The following is a 25,409-nucleotide window of genomic DNA, read 5'->3' as shown; positions in this document are numbered from 1 at the left end:
GGCTGAAATTCCAGCCAGAGTTATAAAAATTGCATCTGTCGATGTCAGCTGCTAATGGGATTGCTCCATTATGATCACTCTTCGCCAAACACACTACAATGTAACAACTGGAATTTTAGTCCAACGGTGCTTTACACCTTGTATTAAAGTCAAATCCATTTGAAGTTTGTTAAATGGCCACTGGCTCTAGGAAGTGAGTTTGTTTGCCACTTGTTGGAAATGTGCAATATAATGATACAAAATCTATCATCACACAGAGGAGAATTATATATTTTTTAGTCAGCTGGGTGACTAACAAATTTGGAACCCCATCACTGTGCTTAAGAGTATACAAACCAAACTGAGAGTTCAACATATGCACGTCACCTACACAAGGACATGTGCACGCCACCTACACAAGGTCATTTCTTTGTTCCTGGAATGGAATGAGCACTCTCTCCAAGGGGGACGCACCCTACTTAACTAATTCCAATACAATACAAAATTACATTTGTATAGCACCTTTCAGGTTGGGAGGACATCCAAGGCACAATTCCAGAGAGTATTAGGCACAGGTTAGCAAGGCCTTTGAGTTGGCCCAATAGTTTGTGTTTGGGTACCCCTGAAGCTTAATCAGCTAAAACCGCTCAGCTTGCCATTGAGAGCTTTTGCATTTTGGCTAAAGTATGGATGAGGAAACAACCTTGAAATCACTCTGTGGTCTCAGATACTATTGTTAATAATATCAGATCGCTGGGCTCATTGTCTAGGCTGACACTCAGTACTGGAGGAGTGCTGCATTGTCAAAAGTGCCTATTTTCAGTTACATAGAATTACATAGAAAGTTTCAGGCCATTTGGCCTAACTAGTCCATGCCAGTATTTATACTCCACAGAAGCCTCCACCTTTCTGAATCCCCTTCCTTTTAACCCTCTATTTCCTTTCCACTCATATATGCCCTTGTTGGACATTAAAGATCTCATGACACTCTTCCAAGAGAAAAGGGAGTTTCTCCTAGTGTCCTAGCCAATAATCCTTCAGATTAATAGCTCAGTCCAGGGTCTTCTGGCATTCCACGCTGATAACAGAACATCCCAAATGATATCAGGACATCTCCCTGTTTGAAATAGGTGGTTGATGACTGAATGGACCCCGTGTTCGCGGACCTGCGGGAAAGGAAGCCAAAGCAGACAAGTGGCCTGCACCCAGCAGCTGAGGAATGGAACCCTGATCAGAGCTAGAGAAAGAGACTGTCCGGGATCAAAACCTGCCACAGTACAGCGGTGCGAGGGTCAGGACTGTCTGACGGTATGGGAGGTTGGCATATGGTCAGAGGTACAAACATTTCTCAGTTTCCTTCTCTCTTTAGCATTTACAACCAAATCAATCCTCTTAAAGTAACTCTACCTGTTGTTCTGATGCATTGTCAGACGTGCTGTCCTTCAGATGATATGTTTAACCAAAATCCTGCCTACTTGTTTAGGTGGTTGTTAAAGATTCCATGGTACTACTAGAAATCAGAAGGGATTTTCTCCCGGTGTTCTGGCCGACAATCTCCAAATTGAAATTGTCACTCACTTTGTGGCTGTTTGCAGGACATTCCTATGTGCAAATTGACTGTTGTGTTTGCCTACAAATACACAATGACTATACTTCACAGTAAAAAGCAGAAACACTTTGAAAAGTTACGATGATGTGATTAGGTGCTATATCAAATGCAAGGATTATATAGACACATAGATCTCAACACTACCATTTCTGTTTTGTTTCCAACCCCGGATTGAGGAGTTATGATATCACTTTGCATGATACCAGTCAAACTGCGATTGATCGCATCTAATATATGTATTTTCCATCATCACATGAGGCCTGCAATCTATTCTTGGCTTGAAGGATCTCAAACAGCTTCACTTGCACAAAGATAATGATGATGCCACACATCATTCAGGAAGCTCATGAAAGGAATTTATTTCCATCCAGGGACTCCAAGGAGATGTAACATTTCATAAAAGGGTGAGCTTATCCTATGAAAGTACAGTTCAATGTTGAGCAAATCTTCCAGCACGAGGTATCATTCCGTGTGACCTAACATCAGCAACCAGGACAATCACAAGATATTTGTCAGTCGTGGGAGTCTGCCTTTAATCTTCATTCCATTCAAAGCCGCTTTTAGTTAAATAGCTAGCTCATCACTCACTCTAAACTCTGCAAAGGCCATATTCCAGCAGATTCTGAACATTCCAAGAAAGCTGGGGATCCTTACCGTCCAAGAGAAATCTAGTTAGAGCCAGTGCTTGAACAGTGCAAGCTGTGCTGAGCTACTCAGTTCCAAATAACCTGGGGCTCTCTTCTGACTACAAAATTGCTCTATGGTTCTGTGTCTCAAACACTAGTACCATTAATGGCCCTGCTTTCGAGATGTGTGAGCTCCACCACAAGCCATCTAGACATGCTTGATTGAGCCTGTTGTTCTTCAGGGGCAGGATTCATGAGCGCTTATACTGCTTTTATGTTACCAGTTTTCCTTGCTTCGATTATCCCAAGACCCCACTCAATGAGTTGGATCTCTTGTTGCCTTCTGGAGGGTGAAGAGTAGGCAGAGGAGATCCAAACCAGACTTTCACTAACATTTTCACACATAGGGTGAAATTTGAAACTGTGAAACCCCAAAAAGCTGTGGATGCTGGATCCATTCAAATTTTCAAGACTGAAGTGGATAGATTTTTGTTAGGTAAGGGTATCAAGGGATAATAATAATAATCCTTGCATTTGATATTGCGCCTTATCACGTCTTAGAGAAGTCTCAAAGCACTTCACAGAATATACTGTAAAGTGAATTGACTGTATATTTTGTGGGTGAAACGTGACAGCCAATTGCGCACAGCAGTGTCCCACAGTCGTGGATTTAGTGACCAATTTATAATTTTTTTTAATTTTTGAAGGAATTATTACCCCCAGAGAAGCGATCTGCCAATTGACTAACAACTGGGTTCCTACTTAATACTAGGTAAAGAGAGGTGTATGGAGTAAGGAAACTTGTCCATTGTTTCACCCTGCCAGGAATCGAACCCAGGTCTCTAGCTTGTGAGGCGAGTGCTGTATGGGGCAGTAGTGGGTAATTGGATTTGAGGAACAGATCAGCCATGATCTAATAGAATGGAGGAACAGACTCTAGGGGCTGAGTGGACTACTTCTATTCCTATGTTCTGATATTCATAAGAGCTTATTTAGTCACAGCGGTGGATCACTCCTGGTGCTCCCTTCTCCACTGCCTCTATAGTTTAGTCAGCCTCAGGTCATGATGATCAGACTGAGCTGTTTGCTTCATATCACACTTTCAAAAAGGCTTCTGGCTCTGAAAAGGATAAAAAAATTTAATCTGTTTAAATCATCAATATTTTCAAATTTTGAGCTCACACTCTAGGCAGATGCATCAGTGCAGTGCTGAGGGAGCAATGCAATATCTGTGATGCCGTCCTTTAGATGAAACTTTAAACCGAGGTCTCGTCTCAATGTTCAGGTGGAAGTTCAAGAGAAGGAAGATTTTTCCAGTGTCCTGGTCACCAATTCTTCAGATAAAATTGATCATCCACTTTCCAGCTGTTTGTGGGACATTGGTGTGGACAAATTGGTTGCCATGTTAGCCTACAAATCATCATCATTACATTTTGTATTTGCAGGAGACATTAGACCAAGATATCTTATCATCTGCCTGTTAAGATAAACTTTAAAGATCCCATGACAATTAAAAAGAAAAGGGAGTTTCTCCTCATGTCCTGACCAACCATCCCTCTGAAAAATAATGCTCATTCACTTCATTCCTATCCTTCAGAGGATCCAGTTCAAGATCCTGTTCCTCACATACAAAGTCCTCCATGGCCTCGCCCCACCCTACCTCTGTGACCTCCTAAACCCCTACCAACCCGCCCGTTCCCTCCACTCAGCCGGCTCTGGCCTGCTCCACGTCCCCCGACCCACCTGTCCCACCATTGGCGGGAAAGCCTTCAGCCAGTCTGCCCCCAACCTCTGGAATTCCATCCCCCAGTCACTCCGCCTTACTCCCTCCTTAGCCGCCTTCAAATCCCGCCTCAAGACCCTCCTCTTCGACCTTGCCATCGGCCACCCCCCTTCCCCTCCCCTCCCTTACCCCCACCCCCCCCAACCCCAGCTCAAGCCTGAAATGCTGTACACTGTCCAGCGCCTTGGGACGTCCTCCCAACGTGAAAGGCGCTATACAAATATAATCTTGTTGTTGTTGTTCATGGATGTTTGCGGGACATTGCTGTGCACAATTTGGCTGCCACGTTCACCTACCAAAATACAGTCGCTACACTTTACAGTAAATCCTGTGAAGTGCTTTGAGACATTTTGATGCTGTGATAAGGCATCGTATCAAATGCAAGGATTATTATCATCAACCTTTTTGATTTGTGTGGATTAACATCACAAAAAGGATATCAATAAACATGTCAAAATTCAAAGAATTAACAAGAGTTAATATGTATTATGAGACCCTTTAAGCAGGTTATAGGTTCATTTTATGAAAAAAATACTTTTCACCAAACAAAAGAATGATTAACTAATGTGCAGATCTTGAATCATTATATTTGGGAAAATCAGACTGATATTATGCTGCTGGAAGCTCTGGAAGCAACACACTTAACCCATTCAGGGAGCTCAAATTCAATTTCTCATCCCAATTGTAACACCAAATGAATCTCATTCAATGGGCAAGCTTCACATGCTCTTGGTGTGTCAGTAATAGAAGTCCTTCAACAAAGGGCACTTCCCATACCCAAGAAAAGTTACTTCCACACTAGTCTTTGTGAGTCCATCAACACTCTTCCGCCCCCGCCCACCCCCCCCCCCCCCCCCCGACCTCGTTCAGCTCCTCAACCTCACTTTCAAAGACCTCCACAGCCTCGACCCACCTTATCTCTCTGAACTCTTGCGACTTTACTACTGTCCTCACTGTTCTTCAAGCTACTTCTTATCTCTCACCTAATCTGTGTGAGCCTTCAGACACTCTGCATTTGCCCTATGGAACTCCCCAGATTCTCTCCAGCTCGTGCGCCACCTTCAAAACCCACTTTAATTTTTTTGTTTTTGACTGGGCTTGCAGACACTTTCAGACTTTCTCCCCATCGACCTACCAGTCAGCTATGTGAAGTGCTTTGAGATGCCCTCCCCACCTGAAGGGTGCTAAATACATGTTAATAATTGGGAACCAAATCTGCAGCTAAGCCTGCCAGATGATGTAGGAACCATAGTGGCAGGTGGCAGCATTAAGAGTCAAGAATGAAATGAGAATAAATATGTTAAAAATATGCAGCTACTAATGCAAGCTAATAGCTTTAGCAGTATTACATGAAGTCTCTTTCGGATTTGCCAGAAATGTTAAATCACTACATTATGAGCTGAAAGTAAAGTTCTAGTGAACAATCTTGACATTTATAACAGATGTTGAGTAAGAAAGACACACCTTCTTCTCCCACATTTGGCAACCTCCATCCTCAGTTTGGTATTAACTCACTGAAAGGATCTGGGCACGAAAATATTTCAAAGGACCCTGTCCCTTTAAGAAGCTTATGAGCTTCAATTGCGTTTCGTAATCCTCAGAATATTGTTACTGTCGCTTGCAATTCCTTGCCTTTGATATAGCACCTTATTACGTCATCGACACATTTTAAAACAATTGACAGGATATACTATAAGGCGGAATGACTATGTATTTTGTGGGCAAAACAAGTATTGGACCTGTGGACTCCCCAGATATTGGGTCGGAATGCTTTTGTTGCCAAGTTGCATTTAGTATTCTTCTGTTTAAGCAAAGCAAAGAATTCCATTTTTCTTTATTTGTATCACAAGTTGACAGTTACCGGTGAAGAAGGCCCTTTGGTCCATTTGACTTCATCCTTCTGTAACACCCACCCTGACGTAACAGCTTGATGCTGCCTTCCCATTGCAGCATCAAGTTGTTTATTAAGTGAATGAATCGAGCATCCTGGACTCATCCCACCACTTGCCTGTCTACCTGCATTTCATTGCCATGTGGTAGGAACCAGACCTATGAGGAGAGCGCCAGGCATGTCAATGTTGAGTCTGCTACTTGAGGCATGTGGGAAGAACTAAGGAAGTGGTGTCATGTTGGACAAAAATCATGCAAAATGCACAAATAGATGTGTATCCCCTTGTGTCCCATGTGGATCATAACATCGGAAGGCCCGAACTGTGACACAGTTGTCTACCAGCCAATAATTAAATGTTCCAGGCAAATTTGTCTGCATCTTTCTTCATTCCTTTCATATAAATAAACTGTGAAGTGTCAGTCACTTTCTACAATGTATCTCCTATAATATTCCAGTGTGGTGCACGATGTGAATTATCTGAATTAGTTAAAATGTTCGAACCTTGGTATACAGATCGACTAGTTCATAGATGAGATGATGGGTATACATGGTGTTAGACAGTCCGCTAATGTTTTTCCATTATTTGCCAGCACAGATCAGCCTGGACTGTCTGGAGAAAGTGCAAACCCAGCATGTGCAGCACACACAGAAGTGACACCACACATTACAGTTACTACTATTGGTTGGACTAGACTGATTTTATTTAATATTGTGCTCCGAGTTTTAAACAAGCTGTAGCACCATAAGGGATGCCATGATCCAGATGCTGTAAGTATGTTACTGAACGGAAGCTGCAGCTATTTGGCTCCAACATTCTGGCATCAGCTTGGGCTTTGTTTTCAGCAGCAGCTGGAAAGCATCCTATTGATTTGAATGGCACGAGCGTGATCTCTAATAATGCGCAGGTGGATATCCCTGTCTGTGACTGTGACTCGCAGAATGTTGGACACCCCGGCTGGCTGATATTAGGAGGACACCTCTTCCTCCCCATCCCAACACCAGATTGCATTTATAAGGCAATTCTTGAAATGCTTTACAGAGATAATGCCAAATGCCGAGCAGGGAGAAGAGAGCTCACAATCTGTACAGATGAAGAGTTAGGTTCTCAGGAAGCTTTTAAAGATAGATAGAAAGGGGACTAGGTGGGGGTATTCCAGAGGGTAAGGGCAAAGTGGCTGAATGTTCAGTCATTGATGGTGGGCAGAGGAGCACAAGGAATTCCGAGCAGAGGGGGTGAGAAGGTTACGGAGATGGGGAGATAAGAACATGGAAGGTGAGAGTGAGGATGGGTGAGAGTGAGGATATGAACCTGGTGAAGTTGGGGGTGATGAACGTGCAAAGCTTTGTATGGATGAGGATGCAAGCAACAATAGTTTGGATGAGCTGGAGCTTGAGGGCTTTGGAGAAGTCAAGTCTGATGGTTTCAAAGATGTGGATAAAAATGTTGGCTCCATTGGGCATGAGATAGTGTTGGAATTGGGCAGTGAAGAAAATCGGTCTTGGTTATTGTAGAGAACAACAAGGAAGGTGCAAGCAACTGAAGGTTTGCTTCACTGAACCAGTAATTTACTCAGTGATGTGCCTCCTTATTTCTTTCCACTGTAGTCTGGGGATTCTTGATATGATCACTCCTTAAAACCTTCATCTCCAGAATTCATGGTACAGTATTGTGTATTTCCATGTACGTACTATCCTTTGTTTTCCATGGCATATCAACTCTATATTCAGGGAGTGGAACCCCTTCCTATTGAGCCATGGTCATGTTGTTCATTGTTGTAGGTTTCAGCGCTGCATCTTTGGAAAGCACCCAATGACATTGAACTGCTGTTGTTTTTTCATATGGCTGTCTGTGAAAGTAGATGACACTCCCCATCAGCTTTGACATGAATTATTGATAGTTATCCACTGGACTCCCAGTAGGAGCCTTGCAAGGGCTTTCAGGATTGCAATGATCTCTATAGCTGCAGAGAATGTTCTGGCTCACTGAAGATTTCCTCAAATCCTCTTGTCTGTGTGTATGTGGTGCGGTGTTGACAAAATCTCACGGGAGAGCTTCAGTCTCCAGTGCTACTTCTTCCAAGAGGACAGTTTGGACTTGGAGCCCGTCTCCCATAGACAGTGATGTGCAGAGAATATTCTGCTCATTGCTCCTCACATCCCTTTCTTCCTCCCCTTCTTGGTTACAATAATTGGAGCATTTAACATTTCCTATTGAATACTTCTCAACATGCTCCAGCCAAAGGTGCAGCACTTACCATCTGACCAAACCAGGATTAAATACCCCCAATTTTTAGTATGACTAAGAGGCAGAGTAGATCTTTTGACTTCATTGAATTGCAGAATAAATTAAGTATCTTAATTGCTGTTTACAACCTTGCTTTCAGTGACTGTTGTCAGCTGTTTCTGACACTGACAAGAAACCAGCAACTTTCATTTGAAATGAACGAAATGTTGACACAGCTGAAACACAGATTATATTTTCCAAATGAAACCTTCAATGATCTTGGTGTCTAATGTGTGGCATTCCTCAAAGGGATTCCTTAATGATGAATCCTGCTAGTGTTCCCTTTGACCCATTGGAACTCCACTCCAGAGATAGATCACACCAGAGCGAAGTTCTTACGGGTCATGTACGCGTGATGTACTTCCTGATACTAGGAGTCCTTTATTTGATATTGATCCTTGATTTGATTTTTTTTCTAATCACATCGTCAAAACATCTCAAAATGCTCAGCAGGCATTTTACTTGCAGTAAATAAATAACCCTTGCATTTGATACAGCCCCTTATCATGCCTTCGAGACTTCTCAAAGTGCTACACAGAATATACTGCAAAGTGAGTTGACTGTATTTTGTGGGTGAAACAAGGCAGACAATTGTGCAAGGTAGTATTCCACAAACAGTCGTGGATTGAGTGGCCAAATTATTATTTTTCTTTTATTTGGAAGGGATTATTACCCCTGATAAAGCGATCTGCCAATTCACTAACAACTGGGTTCCTACTTACTGCTAGATAAACAAAGACATGTGGAGTAACAAAACTTGCCCAACATTTTGCCCTGCCCAAGAATCGAACCCCAGTCCTCTCGCTTGTGAGGCGAGTGCTCTAACCACTGAGCTACAGGACTTCATAAAAGTATAGTAGTGGTATCTCTATTTACTCAATAGTAATAAATCTAATAGGGACTTTAGAGGCAGTTCTTCACACAGTGGGTAGTGAGAATGTGGAACTCACTGCAGAAGCCATGATTGAAGCAAATAGCATCACTGTATTTAAGAGAAAATCTGACACATACATGAGGGAGAAGTGACTAGAGGAATGTAGATGAGCGGAATTAGAAGATTGGAGGCTTGTGTGGAGTATCCCAACAAAGGCATAACCTAGTTGATTGAAGGCCTGTTTCTGCATCATATCACTCTATGTAACTCTATGTGTATTTGTGAGACTCGTATTCCTTATAGAATCAATTTAAGAAATGCCGTAAATTAGATGCAAGTATGTTTGCGTTAATGGGGAGGAAATTGTGGTATTCTTAAATATATTCTGTTCTTAAAATAACTTTATTACTTTATTAAAGAAAATCTGTTGATAGGCTGAAATTTGCAATTCAGACCTATCTTTAAATGTCAACAGGTTTGGAGTGAATCCATATTTACCCATTCTCCCTCTGCTACATAATGATTTGGTCGAAAGTCTCTTTTGGAACATTGATCTTTGCTGCAGGTCTGTCTTTCTTTTCCATGGGGGCACATTGAACAGGCTTGATGGGCTGAATAGCCTCTTCCTGTTTCTGTATGTTCCTATGACAGCAATGACTCCAGTACAGAGACTGAGTTTGATGTTGCCCACAAATGACAAAATAGGTGGAGGGGTGGGATTGTGGTCGTTAAACAAGTCTGAAGTCTCCAAGTACTGATGGAAATCTATGTATACAGTGTATGAATTACCACCCATCCTTGATATAGAGGATTTATTCCACAAATCACTCTCAGCAGTCCACAAATGTTCAGACTCAAGTCAGTGCCAATCTTACACTTATTTATATGGTACTTCTGTCACTTTCAAACTGATACAATTTCCTACATAATTTAATATGCAGAAAACCGGTGGAAATGAGAGGCAATTGGCTTCAATTGGATAGATGGCCATTGTGTCTCAACAAACCCCATGCAAAACAGCCCACAGGAATCCTTACCCACTTCAATTAATTTGTCTCCCCAAATTTCATGACCAATCTAAATTCAAGTTTGCTATGTGGTGCATGGAATTTCAATCTCTTGAAGAATAAAGGAGACTTGAAATAGAAACAAAATTTGATGATATTTTGCAAATGGGGAGATATATATTTATTATGTTTTTCAGACCAAGTTGGGATATTGCTTTGCAAGCGAGATACCTGAGTTCAATTCCAGGCAGGGCGAAACCTTGGGCAAGTTTCCTTACTCCATACGCCTAATAATAATCCCTCCAAAACCAAAAACAATAATAAATTGGACATTTTCAATCTACGACTGTTTGTGGGACATTGCTGTGCGCAATTGGCTGCCGCGTTCGCCCACAAATGTACAGTCAATTCACTTTACAGTGTGTTCTGTGAAGCGCTTTGGGACGTCCTCCCGACGTGAAAAGCGCTATATCAAATGCAAGGATTATTATTATTATATGGTTACTGTAAGTTCTTCCCTGGACTTTCTATGCCCTTTTCAATGTGGTTTGCTGGAAGACAAATGTTTAGATGACATTGATGAATTTCTAGTGCTTGGTGCCAGAACCAGAAATTTATCATCAATCTAAATGCTCTGTCAGTGATGTGGCTGTTTCTATTGTAAGAAACATTTAATGCACGTATTCCCCCCATTCATTATTGAACCAGAAAATGAATGTTTAACTCTAAGCAGGTACAGTACTTGGAACTGCAATTCCGGCTGTGACTAAAGAACATAAAGCAATGATTTCTGATGCAATAAAACGGCAAGTCAGATTTTATGAGAAAAGATAAAAATGAGACAAGTTACCCGCTGCTAGAACCAAATTCAGTTTCATCCAGAGGAGTTAGCCTTCGTGATTTAATAACAGCTCACTTCAGGAATGTAGACACCGTAATTCACCTGTGGAAATAAACGAACACAGATTTTAACAGAAACAGCTGTCATGAAAACTGAACATTTGTTCAGTGATTTATCACTTTCTTCTGATCACTGTGTCGTTTCTCCTCAGACGTTTTGTTTCTTTCAGAGATTTTGTAGGAACAGATGAGTTGCCAGCTTTGTGTTGACATCTGTTGTCATTGTTGGACAGAGCATGATGTTGTTGTAAATGATGTCCTTATGTTGGTATGTGTTGCAGTGCTCAGTGAAATGTGGCAAAGGGGCTCGCCATCGGACCATAAAGTGCACGAACCCGCGCAAGAAATGCGATTTATCCACACGTCCAAAGGAGGCGGAAGACTGTGAGGATTATTCTAAATGCTACATCTGGAGAACAGGAGATTGGTCCAAGGTAGTACATGTTCACTAAATCAGTCTTTTCTTATTTACTTTTGTCTGTCTGAATCCTGACTTCACGCAAAGCCTTTCATCTACATCAAATGGCACAAAGTATGAGAATGTTTTAGCACTTAATTTGTCTGCTGCAAACCAATAGATCACAGAGAGACTTGTCTGTATCTCTGCTGAGGGATAAATGCAACAATCACACGACACATACACTTTCCAAACATTAAAATAACACGCACTGTGCTCAGTTTTCTGTCACTGATTATTGTACATACATAATAAATGGTAACAAAAATTTGGGAAGTGCAGCATGTCCTTCCAGTACAAATAAAAGATACAACAGTTAGAATGGCCCTGGCTGGAGAAATTCCATACGAATTTCACGTTTAACTCTATTTTGCTTACTGAAGTAAAGGAGGGGACATTAACCACTCTGCCCTGGATTACTGGCTTCACAAGGCACATCTCTTCAGATCTAGTTTAGTAGTAGGGAGAGGACACCTAAGATTCCTCCCCCTCCCCCATCACCCCCAGCCCCCCCTCGAAAGGAGAAAATAAAGGAAGTAATGGAGAAGATGAATATGGGAAAATTCAGTGAATATTATGGGATATGTATGGGGTGAAAAATCCAACATTTTGTGATAGATTCAATGTGATATGATCAAATGTGTTATAAAATAATGTGTTTTTCACCCTTACATTTCTAATGTCATGAATGTAAAGAAAAAAGCTTGCACCCAATACAAAGAGTACATTCATCCTGATGATTCCTTTGAGCTGATGAGGGATCAATTTAAATAAGAATTCCGCCTCCTCTTAAGGCAGCAAACTGCAAGATGTTTGTAACACAATAGTTTCAGTGTTAAGATTTTGCCGGCAACCGTCCGATAAGTCAGGTGCAGGAAGTTTCTGACTTTTGAGTTTGCTCTCGCAGCAGACCTTTGCATTTCCAAATCAGTAACAGCCTCAGTAGAGTGTTTTTTTTAAGTGTGCTTTGGCAGGTAAGTCGATGGCTGGGCTGTCTTCAAGAACAGCTTAACCACATGTTTAGACAATTACAGTCCTCATATTTAAAATCCGTTTAACTGCAAATGTTAGTTGGCATCAACATTTGCAGCATTTCAGAATCCAAGTACATCTCTAGGGTGCCACAAATATAGATTTGCTCACACATTACGTAACAGCTATTTATGTGCCATTTGCGGTTTATGAAGTAGCAAATGATGGTTAGTTTTGCATTTTTGTTCAGCTTCATAACTTCAAAAGTGGCCTTATTTCGCAGTCTGGAAGCAGTCACATTAACTTTTATATTAAATTTAAATTAACTTTCAGGAAACCTGTGCTAGTAATGGTTAAATAGGTTCTCACACATATAGAAATTAAGTATTTTTCAGACATCTAAATCAAGCTAGAATGTATTCTTTAAACCATGACTTTTATTGCTGATGGCAAGAATTCCTCCTATTTTCTTTCACTCCCCTTTCCACTTCACAACCACATTAATGCCACTGTGAAATCAGTCAGTGATAGGTGTCTAGATTAATTAATTTATTTATCTCCCTTCCATTGAGGATGTTTCTCGCCCTAATGCAGTGACCACTCCACCAGAGTTAAGGCCACTACATGTCTCTGAGGCAACAGTACGACCACTTTAGCCAAATTATGTTTTCTGTGTATAAGACAGAAATGCATGGGCTCGCCACACTGATTGTGCCCAAATACTGGTGCACACTTCACCACAGACACGGTAGTTCCTGAATTGGAAAACAAGATACTTTAGCTACATGTTGAGCAGTCTGGCTTGATTTTCTGGAGTGAGCAAACAAGGAGTCGGAGCCAGAGGCAAGAAAGCGATGGCAAGAGCACTCAAGTTGGCTTGAATTATGTTAATGTTTAACTGAAGGAGATTGAGACTCATCAATTGTGCATATATGGAGCTCACTCTGGTTTGGATAGTCTTAGTGTGGTGGTGGTGGGTTTCCACATGGGCTGACCAAAAATAGTTCATCCAGGAATTGATGTCTAACAGACAATCAATCAGTTTAGCAGTAGTCTTGGAGTTGTAGTAGCAAAGAGATGGAGCTGGGCGCCATTGGCCTAATATGAAAGCTGACCCTTCCTTCCTGCCAATGAAGAGAAGAGGCCAAATGAGCTACACATGCAAAGACACTCAATTAGCTAAGCAGATGTCATAATGATCTCATGGGTGTCTATATGTTCTCAGCATTTAAGACACTCGTGAGATTACTGTGAAACAGTTTGTTAGTTTAAGCATCTAATGTTCATACTCCACTAATTATCAGCTTGCCATTTCAGCACATTTCTTTATCTTCATTCCAGTTTGATATGGTTATGTTGTATGCGCAGAGAGTAGCAGTGGTCCCAGTTCCTTTACCTTCCTACTGTGCACATTACATTCATCTTCATAAAGTAAAACTTTGAAAAGCTGGAAATCTGGATATTATAAGCTTTGCAGTCCATTTGCCATTCCATACTGCTACAGACTTGCAATGTTTTTTTTATCCCTTTGAGGAATATGTCTGTCTGTCAAATGTAAGATAGCATTTGTTTTTAACATAGGTTCTTTTGCACATCTAGAGAATTAAACCTTTGGGCCCAAGGTAATAATCTTGCTCCTTCATACATTAGAGTTGTCATCCCCTTTCCTCCTCCCCTGCACCACCATCACAAGTACAGCTTTCCATCAAAATGTTACTGCTGTTCCCCTCTGGGTCCTGGCTGCATTGTCTTCTTTTTGGAACATTGCTTTAGACTGCGTGAATCACATAATGTCCACATGAGAATATTGTTGTCAGTTTTTGGATCTTGCTGAGATGTATTACACATTTTCGTGACTAAACCAGTTTATTCTGGTCAGTGCATTATCTCATTCTTTGGGGGGAAAGATATTGGCCTAATTACACCTTGGCCCTAACAGCCTGTGTATTGTACATTTTCCATTCCTACATTGCTTCATGACCCAGAGGATGTTATGATGGCAATTGTTCTTTGTCAGGAAGTTCTTCTCAATCAATGGGCCCAGCTGGAGAAAGTCTATCACCGTAGTACCAGCTCCTCACAGCTGTTGCCTTATGTATTATTATGTGTTATGTCCAAAACTTGACTTTTGCCCCCCAAAAATCTACATGTAGCATCTTTGTCTGAATGCCATTCTGAATCATACAGATCCTTAGTCCATTTGGTAAAGAGCCAAATTGTTGAATCTTTTATTCACTGCATATCCTTGCCTTTGTGTTTTGTGAACAAAGTGTTACATCTTGTAGAATCTGATGGCCAAAATTTTGCAAGGTTTTAATCTTAAGATTATTGTCTTAAAATGTAACATCAGACACTGTCTTGGAAAACTTCTTAATTTTCAAGTCGCTTTTCCGCATTTGTTTTTGAGGAGTGCATATTAATTACTTCCAAAAAAACTGAATTTAACAATTTTCCCTCCAGTGAGAGAATGTGCATTCTATTCCACAGGGAAATGTACATGTGTAGGTGGCATAGACAGAAGTCTGGTTTGGATACCCTTAAGCAAGCGATATTTTTTTCCACATGTGTTAGACACCCAGCTGACCAAGACAAAAATTATGAATTTTCCAAAATTCTACACAGTCTTAAATTTTTAGATGAGGTCAAAAGGCTAAGACCGTAATGTATTTAAGGCCACTGGGACTCAATGTCCATTGTATAGAAGCATCTTTGTGTAAAACTAATATAAGAACATAAGAATATAAGAACTAGTTAGACAAAAGAAGACCAAAGTCCATCTAGTTCGCCTTCCAACCATCCTAGCAATCGCTTGACATAAGCATCCCAAACTATATACTGTATAATTTCTGCATTCATTATTTATCAGGTAGCTTACTAACTGAATAAAATACATTTTCAATTACTAGTTTAGCAATCCAAAAATGAGGTCCTCCTACTTACTGTTTCTTAAATGAGTCTAACATCCTGGCCTCCACTTATTTTCCTAATAACTCTATGAAAAGACAATCTTCCTGGGATCTGTCCTGAAATTGTTCTCAACAGCTCTGAAAACTTGCACCCTCTTGTCCTTCAGCCCTAGTGTATCTGAGAGCAGCCTTGCTGCTCTCAATCACTCCACAAATAATGCCTGTTCAGTCTCCTGCCTGGGTTGTGTCAACCAGAACTGTACTCAATACTCCAGGTGCAGAGCACTGTTCAACTTGAGTATGATTTCTGAGGATCTAAGCTCAACTGATTTAGCAATGAAGCCCAGCATCCTGTTTGCAACGTTTATTGATAAACTGTTTTGATAAGATGAATGATGAATGATGGACCAGCTAACACTCCTAGGATTCTCTCAACATTCCCCTTGGCAAGGACTATCCCATCTTTTGGGTCCAATTTGGGGTTTGGATTGCAGTCTGTTCTGCGGTTTAGTGCAACTGACCTGAAGCAGATGTTAAACGGTAAAATGGGATTGACGTACAACACATGCGGGTAACGCAAATTCTCCTCTGTGGCTCTACACAAGTTACTGTAAAACATTGTGTAAAGTGACAATATTTAATTCCAGGCAAAAGAACAATCCAATTGCCGCCAATTGGCTGGGGAAATATTCAGTAGTTCAAGATCTTTTGCCATTAGCGATGATAGTTTTAAACATGTGGGCTAATCTGAAAAGCAACTGCACTTAGTAATTCTCACATTTTTCTACAATATTTCTCTTTGGATTGGACTTGTCAATGCCGTATTGAATTTTACTATAATCTTGGGTTGGCAGATTCTCCTTTGTGTCTTGAGGAACATCACTTTAAAATGTTACCAATGGTACATTGAAAGCAATGAATGAAAAAAGAGTATTCATCTATCTCTGGGTTTAGTTTCCCTTATTCTTCATAAAGAATTATCCTTTACATGCATAATCTCACACTCTTTTCCCCCCAAATCCAAGCTTGCGGTTATTGCTTTTTTTTATCATATTTTATCTTTTATCAATTTTTTGGGTGTGACAAATTTATGCTTGCCATTGCTTCCAACAACTAACTTGATTGTTAATGAAGAAATTGAAACAAAGTTTACTTCTGCACAAAAATTGCAAGGATGTATTTTGATATTGGAACGATACAAATGTGTGGTCCACTGTTTTATATTACACGTTTATCACACCTCTAACAGTGAATTGGTGAGATTCAAAAAATGGCCAAATGTGGTGTGAGAGGAAAAAAATCCTGTTTACCTTCCCATAAATAAAAATGGTGGATATAATACATAGACTACTTTTCAATCTATCCTATTAAGTGAAATATTCATATCGTTGATACATTGTTGGCAACACAGGAAAATTTCATGATCATATGCCATTAACAGCCTTTTTTTTCAAAGAAGAATCATACCAAACACATTGGCCTAAATCATCAGATATATTGGGGTCTAATTTGCGGGTTGTGTTAATCCACGTGCAAAGCCTTGTTAACAGAAGGAATTAAAGTTGCCATGAATGATGTGATAAATAAAAGAATCACTGCCATTCCCGGAATCCTTTAGTTTGGTTGCTAAGTAATAAATAAAGGTACCTACCTGTATATGTTTGCACCCGGTTGTGAACCCCTTTGGCAAAAATGCTGTACGGCGTCTGGCGATCCTGGCTCAGTCTTTGCTGGTGCTAAATTCCCTTTGTGCAGAGTGAGCATTTTTTGCAATATTCAGATGGCAAATTCTGTATTACCAAATGTGAACCTGGTGTTACATTCCCCACTTGGCATAAACTTCAAAGTTTGGCTTTCTTCACCGTATGATGTTATATTAAAACAATGTTATAAATTTAAGTAGGCATTTTACTGTCTTCCTCTTTGAATAAACTATTAACTGAAGGTATTGAGCCCAATTTTAGCTTAATCGGGTGCAATTATCTTAAATCATGAATTGCATCAATATGAGTTTAAAGGTTTTTTGGGTATTTTCCCACATACCTTTTGGGTCAATTGTTTTTTGAATACATTCCAGGTCTATACCAGTAGGTAACAGTATGTGAAATTTAAATATGAATATGCTGGAAGCATATGCATTTTACTGATGGCTGTGGTGACAATTTATCAATGTCGACCATTAGTCTTGAAGAACCTTCTCTTTTCTTTAAAATGGCCAGCCATTTTCTGATAAATGCATAAATGTTTTACTGAGTGGGGGCAGGGGGATGGGGGGGTGGATTATAATGTCACACAACACATAATTAACCTCATTAACTAGATTTTACCACATTAAGGGCTTTTGGCCCTGAAATCAGTGATTGCCAGAAATTAAATCAGTTATAGCCAAATATTTATTTTGAGATAGGCAGAGGCAGACAGTCAATACAATCAGAGGTCTTTATCTCCCAGACAATAAATGCCATCACTGTCCTTTAATTTCTGGTCAAGAAGGTGGTCAATAATCTCTCTTCATGCAGAAATCAAAAGTCTCTGCCCTTTAGTTCTCCGACAGCAATTTATCTTTTGATACATTGGTTTAAGGTAAACATTAAGGGGAAGAATCCTTCTGGATTGATTATTAAATACCCCCAGAAGTTAAGTCACAGTGTATCTGTTCAATCCCCAGTAAAGATTTCATTCCAATCCCAAATTTGATGTCTGTCAAATTTCACTTCCAAGGCTTTTTTTTGACTCAGTAAAATACGATTTGCTCCTGTACTGTACAGCAATCCTCACTGAGGTCAGAGAGAGTGAGATTGCACACCACAGGTCTGTTATAACAGTGGACTGCATGTATCCCAGATCTAGGAATGTTCCAAGCAAGAAGTTACCAAATTCAGAAAGAGTTACTTTCCAGCAATATCCGTTGTCTTTGTCTGCAGTGTTCAGTTACCTGTGGAAAGGGAATGCAATCAAGAGTGATCCAGTGTATGCACAAAGTGACTGGAAGACATGGACATGATTGTTTCCCATCAGAAAAACCTGCAGCCTATAGACCCTGCCACATGCAGCCCTGCAATGAAAAAGTCAATGTGAATACCATCACATCTCCCAGACTAGGTATGTAGCAATTTCCTAGTTATTACTTTACTCTTTGTCAGTGGGGTGGTTTCATTTGGTGAGCTATGGTGAACCAACATGTGTAATGGTTTTTAATCATAGTTTCATTTTCTGTTGTGTCAAAAGTTAAAATGTTTACAACCAGCCAATGCAAAGTAAATGTACCAACAGTTAACAACAGGTTCAAAACTATTTGAATAGCAAATTGTTATCCATGTAATGCAATAGTTTGTTTTTATCTTACAGTCCGATAATTAACATGGATTAAATTTGTGTGTCAATCTGGCTCAGTTGGCAGCACTCTAACCTCTGAGTCAAGCCTCACCTCAGAACGTTTAAGTTCATATTTCAGCTTGACATTTCAGTGCATTACTGCATTGTTGGAGGCAGTCCTTCAGATGAGACAAGGTCCCATCTGCCCGTTCAGATGGATGTTAAAGATCCCCTGGTGCTATTCAAAAAGAGATGAGAATTTCTCCTGGCCAACATTCCCCCAGATAAAATTGATCATTCATCTCATGGCTGTTAGTGGGATATTGCTGTATCCCAAAAACATAGTCACTGCACTTTACAGTAAATCTTGTGCAGCAATTTGAGATGTCTCAATGATGAGATTATTATAAGAGGTCATTCAGTTCATGGCTGTTTGTGGGTTACTGGTGTGAACAAATTGGCTTTCAAATTCACTAGATCTTTACTAGATTTTACAGAAAAACTGTGAAGACGTTCTGAGGTGAACAGGCCTCAGAAGTGCAAAGATTATTATTATATATTAAATTCAAGGATTATTATTATATTATAATCTATAACGACAGTATTCTGGAATTTGGACATAATAATAGTCATCTTTGCATTTGATATAGTGCCTTATCACGTCTTCGGGATGTCTCTCAAAGCGCTTCACAGAATATACTGTAAATTGAATTGGCTGTATATTTTGTGGGTGAAACACGGCAGCCAATTGCGCACAGCAGTGTCCCACAAACAGGTGTGAATTGAAGTTACCAATTGTTTTTTTTTTTTAAGTAATTATTACTCCGGAAAAGCGATCCGGCAATCGACTAACAACCGGGTTCCTACTTACTGCTAGATAAACAGAGGCATGTGGAGTAAGGAAACTTGCCCAACATTTCGCCCTGCTGGGAATCGAACCCAGGTCTCTCACTTGCAAGGCGAGTGCTCTAACCACTGAGCTACAGGACTCCATTGATAAATAACTTTTCCATTGATAAATAACGAAGAAACTATGCAATGAAAATGAGCATTAATTACACATAGTGGGATGAAACTTGCAACATATGATACCTGATGTTCCATTATTGCCAATATTAAGTGAGCAGGGTGCATCCTTGTACACTCCATTCCAGGCACAGGGAAATTTCCCTGCATATGAAAACCTTCCAGTAGCTTGATTTGGATACTCTTTAACATGATGATGGGTTTCCATGAATCAGGTACCCAGCTGAACAAAAAAAAAAAATGCTGTTGGTGTAAGTATCACATCTTTGGTGAGGTCAGCTGATAACTAAAAACAGATGATAACTAAAGTCTGGTTGGTGGGTGTGATTTTCTGGTTGGGCTTGAAGCCAGTCCACAGTTGAAGTTGCAGGAGTTTACAGTGTATTGGTATTTCAAGGCTCCTATCTGCATTCACATGAAGAACAACAACAACTTGCATTTATATAGTGTTCTTCACGCCAGACGGCGTCTCGAACAAGTGTGCAAGCCCATCTTGTCACCTACTTGTTAGGAGACGCACAAATAATATAACAAAACAGGTAGAGTATTGAATAAACCTTCTTGTCATTGTAGATTTCTATCTTATTAAATATACCATATACATGACACTTTAGTAGCCTTGTCACATCCTTGGTACGCAAGGAGGAGAAATTGCCTTCGTTTTATAATGTTCTACAGATGGAGAAATGTTAATCACTAATTTTACACATATGTTGAAGTGTTGTAACTATAAAGATCTATTTATGCTTCAAAGAAAAGTGGTTACAGCCTCTGTGTAACTGTTGTGACAAAACTGAGTGTATTGTTTAATTTCTTTACCTGTTACATCTAAACTGTTGTATCTGTGTACAGTAGATTGTTACCTTGGAGTGAATCAAACATGCTAAATAATAAGGGCTTCATCATGAGCAAATAGTACAGTCTGAGCACCATGTAGATTCAAAAGAATGTCCTCTTGAGTAAATGCACTAGGATTTTTACCTTTATGTATCCACTGAATCTTTTGACATTTGACATCAAGCATCAAATAAAAAAGAGTGTCCCTTACTTCATAGTTGTTTGTGGGATATTGCTATGTGCAATTTAGCTATGTTTTGTATATTTGCCTACAAAACTTAACAGCAAAATCTCAATGATGTGATATCAAATGCAAGGCTTAATATTGTTATTATATAGAGGATTTCATTCAAATCCATTCACTCTCTGGCATCTCCCTACCTCTCCGACCTCCTCACTACCCAATCCACCACCCAGCGCCTCGGTTCGACTGGCACCAACCTCCTGCTTGTCCCTTGCACCCTCCACCCCACCATCGGAAGTCGTGCTTTCAGCCACTGCACCCCAAAACTTTGGAACACTCTTCCTCAATCCCTCCGCCTTGCCCTCTCTCTCCCCTCCTCTCCCCTCTTTCAAGTCCCACCTGAAAACTTTCCTCTTTGACCGTGTTTATTGCCACTTCCCCCCTTGCCCCGGCTTGGAGTCAGGCTCTGCCACTGTTAAGCGCTCTGAGATGCTACCCTGCATGGAGGGCACTATATAAGTGCAAGTTGTTGTTGTTGATTTAAGATAAGTGTTCAGTTTACGAGCTCCTGTCTACCCTCTAGAAATCCAGCTGGATTGGTGCTGATTTCTGGAAATCTGATCGAATGAAAACCATGGAAGTGAAAATTGAGTTTGATTTCTCAGCAGGTGGAGTTCAACAATGACAATTCCAGAATTCCCTATTTATAAATCGTGTTGTGATTCTCTCAAAATATGCTCGAATACCTCAGAATTTAGGTGTGTTTTGTGACAAAGATAAACTACAGGCAACAGTCCAGTTCATACGTTAACTGATGTAGGTCTGGAAGCACTGTAATCTATCATGGCTCAACAAGATACCTCAATATAAGAGAGGTTAGGTTATGATTTATAGCAATTTTGAAGTAAACTCTTTAATAAGAAATCCTGTTAGAGTTCCTATTGACCCTAATGAAAAGTAAGTTGAGTCAGAATGTCATTCCTGTGGATCAGAATGAAGTACGTCCTGTTATTGAAAGGTGTCATTAATTTCATTAATTTCTTTATAAGGAAATCTGTTAACAAATACTGCAAATTTGACTCCAAAAAAGAAAACCTTTAAATTGTTGAAAAACACTGTATTAAAACCAAACATTCTGGAAATAAACATTATATCTATCAGTTCCTGAAGGAGAAAGATAGGCGAAAACGTTAGGTGTGATCCAGTCAACCCTGATGCTTTTGGAGTCCAAAATACATCTTTACAACTTCACTTAATTCCCTCACATCTCCCAACCTATCTGGCCTGCTTATTCCCTATTCCACCACCCACTACCTCCGTTTGGCTGGCTCCAGCCTCCTAATTATTCCTTGTGCCCTCCGCTCCACCATCAGTGGCTGTGCCTTCAACCACTATGCCCTGAAATTCTGTAACTCTCTCCCTCAATCCCCCATCCCTCCCCACCTTCAAATCCCACCTGAAGACCTTCCTATTTTGATCGTGCTTATGGTCACCTCCCATCTCCCTCTTTCCTTGGCTCGTTGTCAGACTCCGCCACTGTGAAGCGCTCCGGGACCCTACCCCACATGAAGACAGCTGTATAAATGCAAGTTGTGGTTGTTGTTGTGATAAAGGGATCAAAGATTTCAGCTATTATGTATGATAAATTATTTGATGTACATAATCTCAGCATGAATCAAACACTGTGCACCAGGTTAGATCTGTAGATCTGAGATTATAGCTCACTGATTGTGTAACGAAGAATAAATTACATATTCCTAGCACTTTATCATTACATACATTTCAAAGCACTTCACAAATAATATTATAATAATAATAATCAAGATGTCTCAAAGCATTTCACAGAATATACTATGAATTGAATTGACTGTATATTACTGTCAATTACAAGCAACTGTTTTGTAGGCAAATGTGGCAGTACAAGCAAGATCTCATAAGACGCCCTGAGGTGAATGGCCTTAACCCTTATACAACAACAGCTTGTATTAATATAGATCCCTTCACTTACGACAAACTCGTGGAGCACTTTACCGGGATGCTGAGAGGTGGGGAGATAAGCGTAGGCCCTTTCGTAGAGGAGGTCAATAGGCAACATTTAAAGACATAGAGAGAGAGAGAGAGAGAGAGAGATAGGGAGCAAGATGGAGGGATAGGGGAGGAAGTTCCAAAGGGTGGGGGCCCAGTGTTGTCTGCCATACCTGTCTTGGCTGCAGTTTTACTCTGAACCCACAAGCTACTTGTTCTCCTTTTCCACGGAAGTCTCTGTAAATCAAACCTGTTGGTTTCTAGCACTTGTCAACTCTTATGTAAGAGATTGCATAGGTTACATCACACCAGGTATCATCACAGTACAGACTAAGAGGAAACAGACATCACACCCAGCATGGGAGCACTGTTCGCCAGTAGGCAGACTTTGCTGCACCGTGCACTGGTATTTCTGAACAACTTGATAATTGGTTTCATACGTCTGACCATTTGAGAAATATTACATTTTTGTGCATGTGTGTTTTGTGTTAGAAATTCCAGTTTTAAATTAAATGGGGATAAAGTTGACACAACAAATATAAAGAACAGCATTTGAAAAAACAATATCAATTTCAGCACTAAAGTCTGTATGTATATAATTTTGCAGTCCAATAAACAGTGTAATACTTCCCACGGAGTAGCATAATAGGTATCATTTACAGTGTATTACAACTCCAGAAATGTATTTAATAAACTTTGCATTTATTAAAATGCCTATAAAGTTAAAAAGACAAATAATTTATTTTAAGCGTAGTGGCTGTGCATTTGTTGGCCAACGTCACAGCTATTTTGCACACAGTGAGATCCCACAACAGCCATGAAGTGAATGGTCAATTTATTTGGAGGATTATTGGTCAATGCTCTGGGAGGAACACCTTTCTCTTTTCTAACAGTGCAATGGGATCTTCAAAATACATCTGAACAGTCAGACATGACCTGGGTTTAATGTCGCATCTGAAGAACGGCACCTTAGACAATGAAGCACTCCCTGAGCACTGCTCTAGAGTCTTGGATAAGGTCTCCAATACAGTCCTCATTGACTTGTTTTGCAACAAATCGTATTAGCTCTCAAAATTACTGCTAATAAAATATAATTGCATGCATGGATTTAGGGGATCAAGTATTTTTCTAACACCGTAGAAGTACAATTACTTACTTAAATAATGCCTTTCACATAGGGAGAACATTGGAAAACAATTTACAGAGATGGAGTGGCAGCTTGAGGTGGGGGAGAGACTGGGGATGAGGGGAGGTGGAGAGGGCCAAATTCACTGTCAAAGAGATGAGTTTTGACAGCAGAGAGAAGGGCAAGGTAGAGGGGTTTCAGAAGAGAGTTGGTTGCAGTTTGCCCAGGGCAAAGCCCAATTATTAGTAACACCTGCCCCTAGGTACAGGTTCTGCAAACAAACCAGAAGAACATCTGTAAAATTTAAATGTGATTCTGTAAACATTCTTCTAGTTATTCAGTCATTGAATTGAAGAGAGTTTAAACAAAATGTTAATTTTATTATGCTTTGCTTTTTCATGGGGGGAGGGGTAAGAAAAGAACAGAAATTGGTGTATTTAAAATGTATTAATTGCAATAAATTTAAAAATATCCTTTTATTTCAATAGCTGCATTGACATTCAAGTGTTTGAAGGACCAGTGGCAAGTCTATTGCAAAATAATTCGAGAGACAAATCTTTGTCAGGACATGCGGTGGTATCAACGCTGCTGTGAGACCTGTAGAGACTTCTATGCACAAAAGCTACAGTACAAGAGTTGACATCTTGCATTGCATGAACACTGAACTTATTTTTATAAGTACAATCTAATTTATGAAAATGCAGAACTACAACTTGTTTAGACCAAGGTACTGATGTATTAGGTATAATTTATTCATTTTAATTTATTTTTTTGTTTACCAAGATTTGTTTCAAAATGCTGTTCAGTGAATTTTAATATCACGTATATTTTACCTTTTGTATCTAAGCTGGGTCCATTCATTGCAAACTGACAATAACTTGACAACTGACAGAATGTATTTCATGTGGAGGCTCATGTCTTTGTGAATATCCTTGACATGAGCTGAAAATCAACAGTTACTGTATTCATTGCATTACCAGTAGAGAAAGCCTAAAACAGAATATTGAAGATCAGAATTATTGTGACGTGTAATTATGACAATTTACATTTGCTTGAAAACAGTGACTTGAGAGAAAACACTGTAGAGCTCAACACTGAATTACTTTTGCATCATTCAGGTACTGTCTAAAGGTTCTACAGCAGTGTTTCTCAAAACATTTTGATACTAGGGACCAGCTAAGTTTATTCTTAAAACGTGGTGGACCATTAATAAATTGTCAGGTCGCACTATCTAGAGATCTCTAGTGTAGACAGGCCATGATCTTGTCATGGCGGTCATTGCGAAACACTGTTCTACAGTCTCAGATTAAAGTCAACACATATTGTAAAACTTCATATTAGTAGTTTAAATTTAGAATTTCGTAACGCTACATGAAACGGCACATTGTGGCTGCACAGAAATAGCAGCTAAGCCTTTCACTGTCTGAATGCTGAAAAAATTCTATGAATTTTAGCTCAGAATATGAATTTTCATACACAGTATGTGAGTTGTATATCTCCTACTTTGACAATCTCTCACCCCTTCTGTGTACATTGCTAAGTGTCATTTTAATTCAAAATAGGAAATTTATGCAACAGGAAAAGGCCGTGAAATTGAATGTTTTCAAC

The 25,409-nt window shown here is 39.9% G+C and overlaps 1 protein-coding gene and 1 non-coding gene across 2 annotated transcripts in view; one reads left to right on the top strand and one right to left on the bottom strand.

Moving 5' to 3' along the window:
• Window positions 1-24,523, top strand: part of LOC103178117 (A disintegrin and metalloproteinase with thrombospondin motifs 19) — a 197,640-nt gene extending 173,117 nt beyond the window's left edge. Inside the window, 4 exon segments of the mRNA XM_042345176.1 lie at window positions 1,110-1,314; window positions 11,235-11,387; window positions 18,213-18,390; window positions 24,290-24,523. Of these exon segments, the coding sequence (XP_042201110.1) occupies window positions 1,110-1,314; window positions 11,235-11,387; window positions 18,213-18,390; window positions 24,290-24,441 (688 nt within the window). The 3' untranslated portion in view covers window positions 24,442-24,523.
• trnaa-ugc lies at window positions 19,522-19,593 on the bottom strand. The gene has a single exon. It is a non-coding gene; the product is annotated as a tRNA-Ala (tRNA).
• Window positions 24,524-25,409: the final 886 nt, after the last annotated feature.

Source organism: Callorhinchus milii, unplaced genomic scaffold (assembly GCF_018977255.1).
Source record: "Callorhinchus milii isolate IMCB2004 unplaced genomic scaffold, IMCB_Cmil_1.0 Scaffold32, whole genome shotgun sequence".
Taxonomy (NCBI): Eukaryota; Metazoa; Chordata; class Chondrichthyes; order Chimaeriformes; family Callorhinchidae; genus Callorhinchus; species Callorhinchus milii.
This window is presented reverse-complemented; position numbering and strand designations above follow the sequence as displayed.